The sequence below is a fragment of the Periplaneta americana genome, chromosome 6 (genome assembly GCF_040183065.1).
Source record: "Periplaneta americana isolate PAMFEO1 chromosome 6, P.americana_PAMFEO1_priV1, whole genome shotgun sequence".
NCBI lineage: Eukaryota > Metazoa > Arthropoda > Insecta > Blattodea > Blattidae > Periplaneta > Periplaneta americana.
The window spans coordinates 89,400,791-89,418,324 of NC_091122.1; the positions used below are offsets into that span (position 1 = coordinate 89,400,791).

General features: G+C 34.4%; 1 protein-coding gene across 1 annotated transcript in view; it reads left to right on the top strand.

Annotated features, from left to right (window-relative positions):
* Positions 1–11,561: 11,561 nt before the first annotated feature.
* The window catches only part of LOC138701472 (cysteine sulfinic acid decarboxylase-like), a 51,381-nt gene continuing 45,408 nt past the window's right edge, over positions 11,562–17,534 (top strand). Inside the window, exon 1 of the mRNA XM_069828365.1 lies at positions 11,562–16,734. Coding sequence (XP_069684466.1) covers positions 16,445–16,734 — 290 coding nt within the window. The 5' untranslated portion in view covers positions 11,562–16,444. The remainder of the gene's footprint in view (positions 16,735–17,534) is intronic.

The window sequence follows — 17,534 nt, forward strand, 5'->3', positions numbered from 1 at the left end:
TTTTATTGCACTTGGACACCCTTTGCTTTCTGTTTCAATCCCCCCCCTCCCAGGTTTAAGCATCTAAAACCGCCCTACGCAATTTACGTTTATTCCTTGGCTGATTTGTTTAGTTCTGCCATTTGAAAGTTGTTGATATCAAAGACGTTTTATAGTTTAACCACAGTCTACTATATACAGTCACGAAGCTTGAGTTTTGAGGGTGCTAGAAACAATAGACTGTGACGGTGCTATTTTGCATTGCCTGTAATGAGGCGATATTAGCGATCCTAGTGGTGAGCAACTATCTAATGTTTGCATATTTACTACGTATTGAGCTTCGCGACTGTATATACTAGACTGTGGTTTAACCAAAGACGATGTAGTTATATATCTAGACATACAATTGGCGCTGGTGTCGTGTACAAATTTGAAACCTCTCGCTCAGGTTCGCGCGACGCCATGTTTGGGGAACACGAATGATTGTTTCTATAAAGCATTCGGAGTTTAGAAAATACCATTGAGTATATAGGCGTTTTCTTAGTGGATTCCTCCTTCACTGTAATGTAACTAAACTTATTTACGTATTTTCTAACGTATAATATAAAATAACAGAAATAAATCTAAATATTGTAACTAAGCATTGTTTTAAATATAAACGCCTTATATTGCTCATAAATAGACTGATTAGTTTATTTCCATTTCCTATGACCGAATACACGGAATATTTTTACTTATGTTATTTTATATACGTTAGAAAATACGTAAATAATTTATTTAAATTATATTACAAAGAGAGGGATGTCCGCTGAAAATGTCTATATACTCAATGGCAGTAGCGGCTGGTGGTCAAAATAATGAATGTGCTACAATATCTATATTTGCCTACTATATACACTTATATATTCATCTTAATTTGAGACTTGCCTAGTGAAGAAATATGAAGTCCATGCGACGTTCCTTCCTATTGCAGAACTTGTCAAATACCCTGGTGTTAAATCCCTCCATCTTGGTCATCATACTCTTTTCTATTGACAGTTATTGCAAGAGCAGTGAGACGATCCTGTGACATAGTGTTCCTTAAAAACATTCTTATGCGTTTCAAGCAAGAAAAACATCTTTCTGGCTCAGTAGTGGCCATTGGTGTTGTAACCAAAATATTTAACAACTACGTTACTTCACAGAATGGATCCTGTAAATTGTTGGAGGCTATGTATTGTAACAATTGAACAGACATCTATATTTTGGAAGTCGGATTTTCCATATAGAACTCCAAGTTGTGTCTTTAACACTTTTGTTCAGTATAATATAGCTGTTGACAGCAACTTCAAGTTCGCGTTCACGAAAATTATACGAAAAATTGTCAAAAATTTTGCTGTTTAACAATTTTGTTGCGTCTAGGTAGCTTAAAGACTGGAAACGGTGAGTAGTTTCCTGAATTATACAGTCACATACTTCCTTGGCTTCACTTTTCTGGGATTCCATTTTCCATCGCTTGCCTAGCTGATTCAGGAGGAACCTCATAGACCTACAGGTAGATGGCGGCAGCAGCGGTCTGATATTTGAATTACCAAATACATTGTAAATAGTTCCGAGTTCTTCCACAAACAAGCATTCTTTCGTTACGCTTTACTTTTGCAATCTCCAAGCTGTGTTGTGCTGAAGCTGACTACAGCACTTTCCCGCGTAAAAATAGCCAATCAGAGCAGTGATTTCAGCTTCACATATGCGCACAATTGTCTACATTCTCATAAGAAGTTCAGAGTAGCACCACAGTCTACTATATACAGTCGCGAAGCTTGAGGTGTTTTTTTGCAAATCTTGTGGTAAAGCGCTCCAAGCGGTTAGCAACTAGAAACAATAGACTGTCCATGGTCGACTTTGGACTGTGTCGTATTTCTATCGAGTGCTAGCTCGTTGCGTATTTCCACTGCCATCGTGATCTACAGGCCGTAAGGCAGACCACGTGACTCGCTTAACAGCTGATCGCGAAGGGCGGTCTTTCAACCAAATGAATTAGTTGCAGTGCATGAAGAATAACATATATTTCTCTGAAATGCAGTGTAATTGCGTCAGTAAAATTTTAAACAGTGATTGTGAGACACTTGAGACACAATTTACTTGCAATTTAAGGTATAATATTATTTTTGGTGTGAAAATTACGTTGTTGCAGGCAAAGTTCGTATGTGTAATACCTGCCTTTATTTCGATTAAATATTGCGCCCTTATGTAGTTAAGTGAAATTTTGGTCTTATAAACAGTAGGCTAAATATGTGTAATAATATATACGTGAAAGTGAAACTATGGTGAAACATTGACTGGATTGTAAAGTAAGTTGTGATTAGGCCTAAGTGCAGCGTTACCGATGTCACTCTTGTCTAATCCATTATTGTTAGTTTACCGTATTTGTCTTATTAAATTTAAATTATTGCGCCCTTTTTATTTGTGAATAACCTACATTATACGAGTAAATAATACGACGTTTGATAATATACACAATTTGAACTATACATATACAGATACATATAGTATATTACGAAAAATTATACCCTATAGTTTTCATTACTGTTACAGTATCTAGAATTGTAATTAGTTGAAATAAAGCACTCATGCTTCATTACGAAATTCTTGCACATTCATTTATGCACGTTTCAACAATTTTCAGTTGCATCGCACGCATATTTTAATGTGTTGAAGTTATAGGTTATGTTTATTCTATCAGTACTTGCCTTATTTCCATATTCGCAATTATGCATTAAAATTAAGCATAACGCTACGTATAACTTATAAATTCAATTTGTCTACACTTCAATTGTATTTATTCGTTTCAGATGGTACTCCAGTCTGAAGTCTGATTAGTTTAATATGTTACTAGGGCTAAACTAGCGCTGAGGTAGTTCCCTTCGTATTCATACATCGTGCATATACAAATTAGTTCGGTTCGTTCAGGATTTTAATATGCATTGCTTATAGGATCAAATACATCTCCACAAAAAATAAATTAAACTGTTTTCAGTTCAGAAATTACCGGAACTATACCTCAGCGCTACTAAGTAATATAACGTATGTACATTTCATAGGAGGGACTGTGGTGAATTTTCTACCTATACGTAAGGACGGTAACCGTGTTCTGAAGTTTATCCTAAAATATATTCTTCTTTATTAAATCTCAAAACAGTTTTCGTTCTCAACTTAAGCCTAAAATGTTAACGCAGATAGGTTATGTTAACATGGTAAATTCTCTTCACATAAAAATAACAGTTTTATTTATTATTCCTGCCACATTATGCAACACATAAATGGAACTTATGCACATATTACATTGAATAAAAATTAAATTGTATTATTTATTTGTTCCCTACTATACTGGGTTGTAATGAATTGTATTTATCTAACCTACCAGATTAACACACAATTGTACATACACTAATTTCATAGGAGGGACTGTGGTAAATTTTGTACCTACAAGTAAGGAAGGTAGATGTGCTAAATTAAAATCACAATATAAACAATTCTTCTTTATTAAATCTCAAAATAGCTTCCATTCCAAACTTAAAATGTTGATGCAGCCAGGTTATGTTAACATGTAAAACTCCGTTCATATTAAAATAACACAGTTTTGTAATTATTTCTGCAACATATTATGCAATAAGAAGTGTGAAGGGATCTTGTACAACATTACACTAAATAAAATTGAGCGCCAACACGCTATAAAGTGATATATTTCACTCAGCTCCGTATACTCAAATAGAAAAGCCCGACTCATCGAGTGACGTCACACAACCTGCATTACGGCCTGGTCTAGATCACGATGACAGTGGTATTTCACATTGATGCTTGTGAAATGTTCGTTATTGGTTGTAATGAAAATGTTATGGGCTAAAATATAATAATTGGAATAATAATATGGGACAAGGAGGAGACATTTGTAGTGCTATAAATTGTAGCAACAGTAAAAGAAAGAGGCCAGAGTTATCCTTTGTCCGATTTCCGAAAGATTCAGAAAGGTTCCTGGGTTTCCACAAGAATGATGTGCAGAAACAAAACTCTTAATTTTGAAGTTCTTTGTGACTGTTAGAATACATTATATCCTTAAATTTCACAATGAAATGTTTCAGTCTAACCGAAAGGACATTAGATACCGGTTAAAGTTCTGTCACTTAGGCTGCTAAATTTCCAGAGAAATAAAGATTAGGTCTACTTTTTTTTTTTCAGAGGATATATTTTTAATTGTAGCTATTAATTTTGTTATTATTTTTATGTGTTATTTTACTAAAGACGTAGAAAAATTAAGTTTGTTTTAATGAAATTTATTGATCACGTTTTATTTTCAATTCTGGTGGGATTATTATTGCTTAGACCTATTTTTTTCGAAGGATATGTTTTTAATTGTAGCTGTTAATTTTGTTGTTATTTTTATTTGTTGCTTTACTAGAGGCGTAGAAAAAGTCTGTTACAATAAAATTTATTGATCACGTTTTATTTCCAATTCTGGTGTGATTATTATTGCTTAACCTCATCCCACTTTATTAACTACGTAAGCCTATACTACAAGTACCGGTACGCGTAAGTTACTCCATTAATTCATATTTCCATTATTATTGTTGTAAAGGGAAATGAAAATTAATATTTATTTTGATTTCATAGTTAATTATCGCTATAATCTTGAATGAGTGAAGCTATTATAGTAAATTTCAGTTCGTTTTGCACAAACAAAAATTATATTACTTATTTCTTGCAGATATCTTAGAGTTTATGGTGGAATTTAATATACTTCATTAAAATAGTAAATTAACTTTATGCATTTAATATTTCAATAATGGAAGGAATGTGTTAATTTTTCCAAAAGAACATGACAACGAAAGTGTGACATATTTTGTCGTCTGCTAGGAGAGAGATCTGCGATGATGAGGCGATAGTAGTGATCCTAGTGGTGGGCAATTACCCATGTTTGCATTTTTACTACATATTGAGCTTCGCGACTGTATATAGTAGACTGTGGTAGCACAACGAACCCCCTGAGGCATCAAAGAGCGAAGAGCGAAGATCGAAGACTGAACACTCGATAATGCGTCATGAATATAACCACGGGAAATTGTTAAATGACAGATCAAATACTATGGCATTACAAATACATTATTTGAGCAAAAATTGTCACTGTGCAGTAGCATTGTAGCACATAGGGACGGGCCGCCCCTGCTCAATGGTATTTTCCAAACACTTAACGCACTGTAATAATAATCCTCAGTGTTTTGAGAATCAGAGGCGATATAACTCTTCTACTGCAGACATTGATTGCAATTTCCTCATTCTTACATCATTCTCAATGACACAATATTGTCAAAATGTGATTGTATTCATTGCTGGCTTAGTTGTTAAATCATTAAGAAAAATATGGTGTAATAAATCTAAAGACTCAATTTATGATACGTAGCCTACCAGCAGTAAACAAAATATCTTTTATTTTTTTTTAACGAAAGAATAATGGGAGTCTTGTCATACCATCATCTGAGATTATAGAAATTAGCCACTTAAGAGCGATTATACAGATGTTGAGAGTTCAATGGCATATTATCACCCACTCTTACATCGTGTGAAAACAATGTGCTCTAGAAGTAGAACACTTGTACAATCTTTCTACACTTATAGGAACATATTTTAGAAAATGGATCCCAGATTCCTCCCGAGAATCATATTTTAAGCTTATTAAACTGACCATAAAAGTACATAAAGATTTACTGGACTAAGGACTGTCGATCCGGAGTCGCGCTCGGTCGCGGGTTCGATTCCAGCTGATTTCCTGGTTAGGTTTTTTTTCTTATATCTCCAACCGTAAGGTGAATGTCAGGTAATATATGGCGGATCCTTGGCCTCGTCTCGCCAAATATCATCTCGCTATCAATACCATCGATGCTAAATAATCTAGTAGTTGATACAGCGTCATTAAATAACCAAATAAAAGAAAGTACTATATAAAGAGCAGATGTTAGCACACAGCTTAAGGTTACCAGTACAACACGACTTTACATAAAAATGTTGTAAGACAATATTTAACGGAGTCAATAATAATAATAATAATAATAATAATAATAATAATAATAATAATAATAAATCAATAGGCAAGATGTTCTGTACACTAGGCCTGAGTTCTATTATATGACTAATTGACTGATTCATGAATGTGACGTTTATTTCATTCTACAACTGTGATAATAAGCTATTGCACGGTAGGCCTACTTATATTTATAACTAAAACATTAGGTACGTGTTTCTATTTTACAGGTGTAGGCCTATATTATGTGATATGGAAGAGAATAAATAATAATTGTTCATTTCTCGTCCACATCAAAGCAAACGTGTTTTGCAATATAGGCCTAATGTAACGTCTTACACAGGCAGTGTTTTGTTAATAATAGTTAATACTAATAATTTTCTTTTCATCTGAACTATTACTAGAATATGCATTTGTATTTCTGTTCGCTCTATATGTTGTCAAATAACTATACAACATCTTTAGTTACTGTATCAAATGGTTACAGTTTTGTTTCGTTTCATGTCAAACTAACGGTAACTAAGCTTGATTATGTCCTTAACGTGGTCGCTTTAAATGTTAATAAGATTTTTTTTTCATTTATCCATTCAGATTGATTTATAAGAGACACCAAACATATATATTAAACATTCAGCATTGTATACTGCAGCCGTCTGCTAGCCGGTGCTTCTCCCAAGACATGGCGGCGCACGCAAGCTTCAATTTGTCCCTACTTTAAACTTCTGCGCAGCCTCGGCTGTAGGGGCTCGGGTTTAACGTTGATATGGATAGCAAAGTATCAAACTCGTTACGTTACTCCTAGCGTTTTAAACAAGCGGAATGAATTTTCTAATTAAATACTATATTTTATAATTATTATGACAGTACTTTTCTTCATCAAAGACTTTGATCGCATTTCGTTTTATTACTAAATTTACGTTCTGTTATTACAATTTTTTATGAATATTTAATTTTGGTACGAGAGAGGGAGTTTTTATACTTAAACGGGAATTTTCTAGCAATCTGAAGGGAATCTGGTTTTAGAATTCTGACATGGGTTGGCAAACCTGCGATCTGTGTACAGTACAGTCGCAAGGTTGATGGAGGTTGATGTATTGTGTGAGCGTTATATGATTGTATAACAACAATAATCTGACATTGCTAATTTTGATAATTATTTTGGTGTCTTACTCCTCAGGTTTGCAACTTTATATCGATTTATGATATGAATGAATGTTAAATGAAAGTTATTCGCAACCGGACTGCTACAAAAATAACCTAACCTCAATGTTAATTGGTGGCATTTTCAAATACATGAGTGAATTAAGTACCTCCTGTAGCAGATTCAACATATATTCATTTGGTAATAAGTGTGTTTTCCCCCTAATTTTAACTAGTATCTTATTTTCTTGTTAGGGGTATGTTTTTAATATCTAATGTAGGTCTATTGGTAATCAGATTTTGTGAATATGTTTTATCTGGGCTAAAAATAAAAAAAAAATCAATTAAATAAATAAATTTGTTTTTCTGTTCTGTTTCAGGCTTTAAGTATGGAACTTGGAGTATCAGAGAAGGTCATCAAATATGAAAGCTACATAAATGATGTATTGAAGGAAGACTTAAAGAAAGTTCACACTCGATACGATGAACTGAACAGTGAAATTGCTGAATATGTACAGCTGAAAAACTTTATACAAAGCATTACAGACGCAGGACTTATTAAGAGTGGGTTTAAAACAAAGATGGATTTGGGTTGCAATTTCTACATTCAAGCAAATATTTCAGATACTTCTAAAATTCTAGTTGCTTTGGGTTTAGGTCACTATGTTGAATTTACGATGGAGGAAGCACTTAGATTTGTTGAGAAGAGAGTGAGTTTACTAACTCAACAGACTGAAAAACTTAAGAAGGACAGTGCTAAAACAAAGGCAATGATAAAATTAGTGTTAGGTGGTCTGCATCAATTACAGTCTTCAAGCTCAAATGAATCGTGAAAGTTTTAATATTTCGGTGCTTGTGTTAGAAAATTAAATTCTTCAATGAAGTGTAAAGGTTTCCGATATTCCATCCATTCTTCCATATTTTGAATGGTAGGCCTATATATACGTCTTTGCTATACATTCTTACGTCATTGTACCAGGTGTGATCAAATTTTAATGCGAGTCACCTTGTAAAAATTTGACGATCACTCATCTAAAATTTTATTAAATGTCTATTATACTTACAACCATCATTACAAGGCATTAACGACTTTAAATCATCACTGTTTAGTGTACCACCTCCACAGAACAGAAATCACTCATTACATAATAGGCCCTAACATAACAGGAGACAGTTTTGTTCATTAACTCCTTCATAAATATAGTCTGCTCTAGAAAATTCATAAAATGTAATTATACAGAACACGAAATAAAAAATTAATTGGTTCAATGTCGAAGTTTTCATCTTCACATGGAATAGTTGAAAATCTCCCACCAAGGGTTCCCATCATTGCGGTAGCAGTAGCGGGAAAGAAAGACTATGGTAGCAGAAAAGGAAAACAGTTTTGAGAAAACACTTGTCTTTTTTATACGAGTTTATCTGGATCAAAAATACAATACAAATCGTTAAAAAATTGGGGATTGGGACAAGGTTAGGGTGGATTGGATGAAGGAATAGCTAAGTGACAGGAGACTAAACTGTGACAAGGTTAGAGTGGGTTGGATGAAGAGATAGCTAAGTGATAGGAGCCCAAGGACCCCCTGCCGAACTGCGATGCATAGAGCGTATTCCGAATCTCAGTGCTGAGCAATCTGATGGCATCACGGTGTTCCGAATTTCACTGATGGAGTCACTGATGCTCCACTAGTGCCATCAGCCTGCAGAAGTGGTGGCAGTCTCCATCAGCCGCCATCAGTGAATCTGATTGATTCTTGTATAGGGCGGGAATTAGCAGACGAATGACATCGTGCACTGTTGTGTCATGGCGGTGTGTTCTGCTTTAGTTCTGCTGTATTGTTTGTAATGAGCACAACGTAAAAACAATATGTCAATGGCTTATGAGCGAACATGTCAACGGACCAATTATTACAACCAGTTCAAGAAATAAATTGTTTATGCTCTCTTTTCTTTGAACGAGATGGCAGGACGGAAATTTCGCAAAATTTTGCTAGCGTAGCACAGACAACAACTCATACAGTCGCCATGACAGCCATCGAACCTTCCGGCAGTTTTGTTCCTATTTTGCTGCAGCGTGACGTCATTGTTGTCCACTAGTCCAGTGAGATTAAGAATACGCTGATATTCACCTATCGTCTGCATGTGTAGGTAACCATGAAAAATTGACGTCATAGTGAGAAAGATAGTGTTCGAAATTTTCGGTATATAGGGAACATATCCATTTGGAACAGGTGCAGCGCAGGTGGAATTTCAGTTACCACGGTATCACAGCATTCACTTCGTGTTTGTCTTGTTTGATTTATAAGTTATCCAAATGGTTTTATAAGATGCTACAAAGTAGAGGCTGTGTGCTGAACATTTACCAAAATGAGAGAGAAAGAGAGCTTAGAGTAAATAAAAGATAATCTTATGGTATTGTAAAAATTGTTTTACATACTCCTAATTTTCCATTCAGTATATAAACATTCCCCAACTATGAATGTAGAAGAACAACGTAATAGTTAAAGATAGAGGCTAAATACCATATGTGTAGTTAGCAGTGAGCTAGAAGAAAGTCCATGGGGTGACTAGCTTGGCTTTTTGGATTGTGCCAAGACAAAATAGCTCAAGCCATATTTCAAGGTTTCTCTGCATCATTTTATCTGTTTTATGTGTCAAACAGATTAGACCAAATAAATTGTGTAAAAATATGTCTTCTGTATATTTAGATATATAGTATGTCTAATTCCACAAACCAAAAAAACAACACAAGGATGTAAGCCTACCATATTTCAGGTAATTTTTTTTTACTTAAGATTCGTTATGGGAACAACTTGTTTTGTGTTAATGTAAAACTAAATTTGTAATTAGTCTTAGTTAACTAGTTTCGGCTTCACATTTAGCCATCTTCAGAACTAGTGAGGTCCTTGCTTGTTTCTGATTTCTTCTGAAGTTGCTTTTGTGGTGGGCACTTTTATGTTTGGTGTGTGGAACCAAGTAGGGTGTAGGGTGAGTGAGGGTAAAAATAATACATCTTTTTTTTTAAACTTTCTCTATAAATTGAACATTTTAACAGGTAGAATTATGCAAAAAGTTTAAATAATTCATAAATCATATTATGAATAATGTAAAAAGTGTTCCATGGCATGTCATAAATTATAATTTCAAAATAAATATAAATGTGTGTCTCACTTTTAACCCATGAAATGGGAAAATATGAGACAGTGCAGGGAAAAAATGAGATGGTTAGTTAGCAAGCTGCAGTATCATGGTGGAAAGTTAACAGGGTAATAATGAGACACCCCAGGCTTAAAGAAAGACAGAAAAAAATTGCAATAAAATAATTTGTCATATTTTACTTAATTTTATTTATAAAACAAATTTACTATTTCAATACTACAAAAATTAGGAGTGATCAACATTTTTTATATTTTGTTTACAAGAAATATGACATAATTGAGACTCTGAACATTATGTTGTCTCATTATATGATAGGCCTAGATGAAGTTTACATCTGAACTGATAAAGATTTTTTTATACATTTTAACAAACAAGCTGTGTTAATTACAATTTGAATGATACAAAATGAGACATTTTTTCATTACAATACCTTGATTGTACTTATCTTAAACTGACGGAAACTTACAAGTTTAGAGTTTTTAAAAAACATCTACTGTTCCTGGAAAAGCAAAAGTTATGCCTCGACTTTTCTCTGTTATTATTGGAATAATAAGTAACTTTCCAAGTAATTTTGATATATTGATGACAGATACATCAATTTCATTGAGTCTGAAGACTGTTTTGTTATTGTCTACACAATTTAGGCACATAATTTGTATGTCTCCATTCTCCATAACTTTCTGAACTGTAGCACCTTATTTATACTGGAAAGAATTCCGTTTTCCACAGCTTTCAAAAACTACAAGAACAAAGTCAACCGGCTTCACTTCATCTGCCACTGTCATTTCTAGAGCATCTGTGTTGACCAAATTGATGTCATCAAGGCTGTCACCACTCTTCATCCTCACTTGAGTCAAAGTCACAGGAATCAGCTTTTGCCTCAGTGTTGGATGGTCCAGCTTTAACTACAGCCATCTTCTTTTCATGAGCTTGTGTTTGTGTTTCTCTCACAAGCTGAGCATACTCTTCAGAAGTAATATGATTTTCAGATTTGAAGTTAGATTCTGTTCGTCTCTTTCTGACGAAGGTGTCTTCTTCCCTTGGGTGCCTGCAATTGTTTAACACTTTCCTGGACAATAAAGATCTATCAGTGCTTATTTTGCAGAAGTAGCTCTTACTCTTGCCTTCAGCTCCTTTACTTCATACACTGCTTTTTTCAGATCATCTTCTGAATACTTTTTTTTTTTTTTTTTTTTTTTTTTTTTTTATACTCTTCCAACTTCTGAAAAAAATATGCAACTCTGAATTCTAAATCGACGAACAGGATCGTAATTTTATAATAGAGCCTATGTAGAACCATATACTTATTATTGGTTCTTAATTAGATCTAGGCCTAATTCATCGGCATGTATTCACATTATCATTTAAGCTATGAGTGCAAACAGACTGCGAGAGTTAATAATGGACCATTTAATATTCAACTCACCTTACTTTATATAATATTCCTGGTTATTTGTAAGCAAATTGCAACATCCAAGAAGAAAAAGTGTGGGATCTGTTTACACTATGAATTTCACACAAAGTAAGGAACACGAGAAAGTCTTCTTTCTTCTTCTGCCTGACAAGTGTTAGGCCACAAGGCCTGTTACGATCTCACATAAAATTTTCACGCAGGACGACCCACAGATCTTTGGCCATGTGGTACATAATTATAAAGTGTCTTTGGGAGTCTACTATTACTCATTCTTTCCAAATGATGTTTCCAATTAGACTGATATTGAACAATGTAATCTAAAACTGGTTGATTTTTAGTTCCTTTAAAATTTCACAATTTCTTTTCAGATCCCATTTAATATAGCCCGCTGTTCTTCGCATGAATTGCATTTCGCAAGCCGTTACTTTGCTTTTATCTGCTTCCCTCAGTGTCCATGCTTTGCTGCCATAGCTGAGCATTGGTCATGCCAATGTGTTGTAGAGACGTATGCGGGTGTGTTTCTGAACCAAGGATGGTTTCATCACACTATTTATAATGCTTATAGTTCAGTCTGGCGATTCTTGTTTTGAGACTTGAAAGCATATTTTAGAGTCCTTTCAGCTGGTTGCTAGCCAGGAGAAAGCTAGCCCAGTGATGGGGCTGCCATCTCACAGCATCTGGACAGGCTGAATTAATGATACAGCATTTCCTCTGTATTCGATGGAACAGTTAAACGCTGTGACTCGGTAGGAAGTAAACCATAAAATATTGAGAAGTACGAACATGATGAAATTCTCGAATAAATAACAACTAAAAACATTCGAATTGAGGAAGAAGTATATAAACTATCTCATTTTTTACCTAGAATTGTCTCATTTTTACCCTAAGACTGTCTCATATTTTTATCCCATTTTTTAAATCAATTTCTTTCGAAATCAAACTTTTAAACACAAGTTTCAAAAGTGATATTAAAAGACTGAACCTTAAACTATACAATGGACTCAGAAATAACTTCCTACCATTTTGGATCGAGCCAGAATAACGAAATATGGATAGGAGTACGTGGAAATTTTTCAGTTACAGAATGCACCATTGTAAGAAAATGTGTCCGCTTGAGAATATAGCTTACAAATGATTTGAAATATTTTCACAAATACACAGGATACCGATGATTAACGCCATTGATGTAAAGTGGTGAGAACATTACATACAGCAGAAAAATTCGTGTCTCTCATTTTTAACAATTTTTTGTCTGTTTCATAATTAGGCCTATCCTGACTGACCCTATGTTCTGCAATATTTGACTCCTCACTAACGAACATAAACAGACCCACCATCAAAGCAACTTCAGAAGAAACTAGAAACATGCAAGGACCACACTAGTTCTGAAGATTGCTAAAAGTGAAGTCTAAACTAGTCAACTATTTCACATTAACACAAGAAAGTTGTTTCTGTAACAGACCTTAAGGGATAAAAGTATTAAATGTGTGCAATCAAGATATGTAATTTTTTTTAGTTAAGTGCATAGTTTTGTTGATTAGCAACATTCTGTTACTTGTGTTTGTAAGAAAATCCAGCAGAGCTTATGTAAGCTATTTTTCTTTCCTTTCTTGTTTTTCTTTCTTTTCTTTCTTGTTTTTAGTATTATTCTAAAACAGCGGTGACCGAAGCTCGAGCTGCAGTGATTACATGCGACAAACAGCCTATGAAGAAAGGAGACGGAGGAAAGGTACTTGACATGAAAACTACAACCAGTGGTGGTTCCTGTACTAACATCTTGATCAATCCTGCGGTTAAAAATTTCAAGCTTTGCTGTATCGGTAATGTCACTGCTGTCATCAAGAGCCAGTGAATAATATACGATTTTTTTTTTGCTTTTTTTTTTTTTTTTTTAACCTTCCTCTTGAATATAATCAGGAATTTTCTAAATTCTTCACTCAATACTTGGTCGAGAAATTCGTAGTTTTTCAAAATTAAAAACTTCTTATGGAAAGTTATTTAGGCTGTTTTAATCATTACTCTTTTGAGAAATTCTGTCCTATTAAAAGGCTTTAGAGCACGAGATATTTCAAACCCCTTTAGGTAGCTGACTTTCTTGCATTTATTTATCTCATTTTTCTCTTCCTGGCTATGATTTAAGACATATTAATTCCTGGTGTTTAACAGTTCATTGGCACATACTATTGAATCAGTTTTTCTACAATATTATTATTAAATGAATAACTAATAAATAGTTACCCTCATCTACAGATTAAGAAGATTAAAATTGAGATAAAACCTCTAATTTTATCCTTCTAGGGAAAAGATCTAAAAATATCAATATTCACGCATGTACAAAAGAATTATAGAAACACGTACTTAGTGGTCAATACTTACTGGCTTTTAAGGAACCCGGAGGTTCATTGCCGCCCACACATAAGCCCGCCATTGGTCCCTATCCTGAGCAAGATTGTTCCAGTCTCTACCATCATATCCCACCTCCCTCAAATCCATTTTAATATCTTCCCAACTATGTCTCGGCCTCCCCAAAGGTCTTTTTCCCTCCGGCCTCCCAACTAACGCCCTATATGCATTTCTGGATTCGCCCATACGACTTAGTGGTCAATAATAATAATAATAATGCATTATTCAGCATGGCAATTAATGTTTCTATATATTCCTAATTGAACCATTGAGCAAAGTAAACGTACTACTTTTGTCCGACAGAATAACAAAAAAGTTTTCCTTCTCATTCTTTACGAAACCACCTCTTACTGCTTGTACAGTAGAGACAGAGTTTGTAGAGCGGCATGATACTGCCACTGTTTGCCTTCAGTACGTGAATGAAACACGCAGCAACGTACAGGGAACTCCTCGTACCCATTTGAATGTCTGCGATTACACGATGTAATCACGACACCCGCTTTGGTCACCACTATTCTAAAAGAATAACAATATGTGCTTTCTTAATGAACAAAATTATTCTTTATTCCCACGCCTTGTGTTCTCCTTTGATCACCACGCTCACTTTGTGTTGTTCTCTTATGATGGATGTGCATTCGGGTTCAAATATGGCTGTGCAACAACCACTCTATAGACTATTCTGGCTCATTGGTGGTTATTAATTTTAGTTTAAATCTGTAAAAAAATCTTCCTTCCAAACTATTTTAGTTCTTTCAAGTGTGTGTGGTTGAATGCACTGTTGTCATGCAAGAACAGTTTACTTTCAGTATATTTGAATAGGTCTACCACACTTTTTAAATTCTGCTTCAGGTTGGCAGAGCGCTGGTACGTTCAACCAGAGATCCCGGGATCGATACCCGGCCCCGGAACAATTTTTCCCTTGAAATTATTTAAATCTATTTATATTTTTTCTGTGTTCCTTACAACAATAAAATTTAAACTATAAGACCTTACACTTCTGGTTTAGTTACTTTATTATAACATTTACTATTGTTCATGTAAGACTTTAGTTGTTTTCCACTTATGATTTATTTTCTTATTCATTTGAGTGTTGGGAACACTGTGCTGGGAGTAAAAGAACACTAGATGATTTTACATTGAAACTGAAGAGATTAACTAAAAAGTTTTTTATTCAAAATGAGTTACGGTTGGACCGAGAATAAAGTTAGAACTCTAATTGAGGCTTACAGGGAAGAAAATTGCCTGCATGGTCTTGAGAGCCTGAATTACCATAATACATGAATATGCAGAGGCATTGAAACATGTTTGTCTTGCAGTGTGTGCATTGAGATCCAATAGCACTGAAAAGGATTAACAATGCTAAGATATTAACGAATATTAACTTGTAATGTTAAATTTAGAGAAGAAGTACAAATCAACACGTCTAGCAAAATCTAAAACAATGGAATAAGGCAAAATTTTCGAGTTTAATGTTGAATTGTGATAATGTCCGGTAATTCTTGATGTCATTATGTAAAGAATTTCAGAGGCAAGCTATTTCTACAATGTATGAGATTGAGTATAAATTTCTATGATGAGGGATACTTACTTACTGGCTTTCAAGGAACCCGGAGGTTCATTGCCGCCCTCACATAAGCCCACCATTGGTCCCTATCCTGAGCAAGATTAATCCAGTCTCTACCATCATATCCCACCTCCCTCAAATCTATTTTAATATTCTATGATGAGGGATAGAAAGTAAAATAACGTATATTCATAGAATGCTGCATAAGATACTTCGCATGTGTAAATTTGCAGGTGAATAAAGAAATGTTTTAAAAATTAATTTTTCTCAAAATAGACAAACTTTTTATATACATTTCTGCTTTGCAAGATCTTCTGCTCGAGGACAAAATTTAGTTAACCATCCAATTTTGTGAACACTAATAATGTAGTCAAACTAAATGACCTTTTTGTAGATATGAGGTATCACTTCTTAACCATCAATACTTTGTACAACTAAAGACTGGCAAATAAGAATATGGATTATGAACATGATCAGACATTATTATTATTATTATTATTATTATTATTATTATTATTATTATTATTATTTGTGTATTCAGTTCTTCACCTACATGTTAAATAAATTTCCTCAAATAGCAAGCTGTTGTAATTAAGCGTGCAACTATTGGTCATTGTTTGCCAATTTAAGTATAATTAGGAAATGGGAAGTATGTCATAATTGATAATTGCTAGAGTTTGGATTAGCGAAGCTATAAGAGACAGAGAGTGAATTGTGCAGATTGGTTTGTTATTCAATGGGGAGCACAGGAGAGAACTGGTTTCGCAGTCAGCCTCATGAGGCTCTGCATGCCCAGTTCCTAAATGACGTGATTGAGCTGCTCCTGAAAGAAGCAGTGTTTGGTGGTACGTTAAGAAGTAATCCAGTAATCAGATGGCGTGATCCTGAACATCTTCGAGAACTTCTAAATCTGGCACCAATTGACAAACCTGCTTCACATAGTGAATTGCTTCAAGCAATTCGAGACACCATCAACTTCAGTGTCAAAACTGGGCATCCATATTTCATCAATCAGTTATTTTCAAGGTTTGTACATTAGTTAGAAATAAGACATACACAACTTAATGACCTTAATAAAGTTAATATAGACGTAGTAGAAATATGTTTTGGTCCGTAACTATGTTTTATTAACAAAATAACATTAACTTACTATACTGAATACCCACATTCAAATCTAGTGCATCCAAGTGGATTTGTTATTGACAAAGATGGTTTAGGGCAGGTTTCCTCAGAATATTTTTATTTCTCTGGCATTATTGCAACATGTTTTCCAGTACACTGTAGGGGCTTTGTATAGGACGTCATTTGATCAGGGGCTGCTCATCCTAATGTGGTATTGTGCTATAACACACTCGTAATTTTGTTAAAATAAATGATTGATAAAATGGCAAACTTACTAGTGTTAGTTATATAAGCACGTGTGGGTTGCAGCTGTTTTGGTGTACACTGAACACCATAATCAGAGCCTACTTCAAGATGGATTAAAATAAATGTTAATGATGTAAACACAAGTAATATTATTCTGTAAAAACTTTATGAATCAGTTCATTTTTCAGATGGCGTTAGGTTGCAAAGAATTCTGCAGTGTGCTGAGTCTCTCTATGGCAATAGCTGCACGTGATTGAATGTTGACAGAGGTTGAAATACTCTTAGGTGAATGACGTATTCTTCCAGATTAACACGAGAAACTGGTCAGCAGTGCGCTATTTTCCCAGTAGTACCCTGAACCTAGGGTTGGTTGGAAATATCTTGATCTGCCAGCAATTCTATGAGCTGTTGCTGAATTTAAATTGACTTTAAAAATAAAGATTGTTTAAAAGTGACTA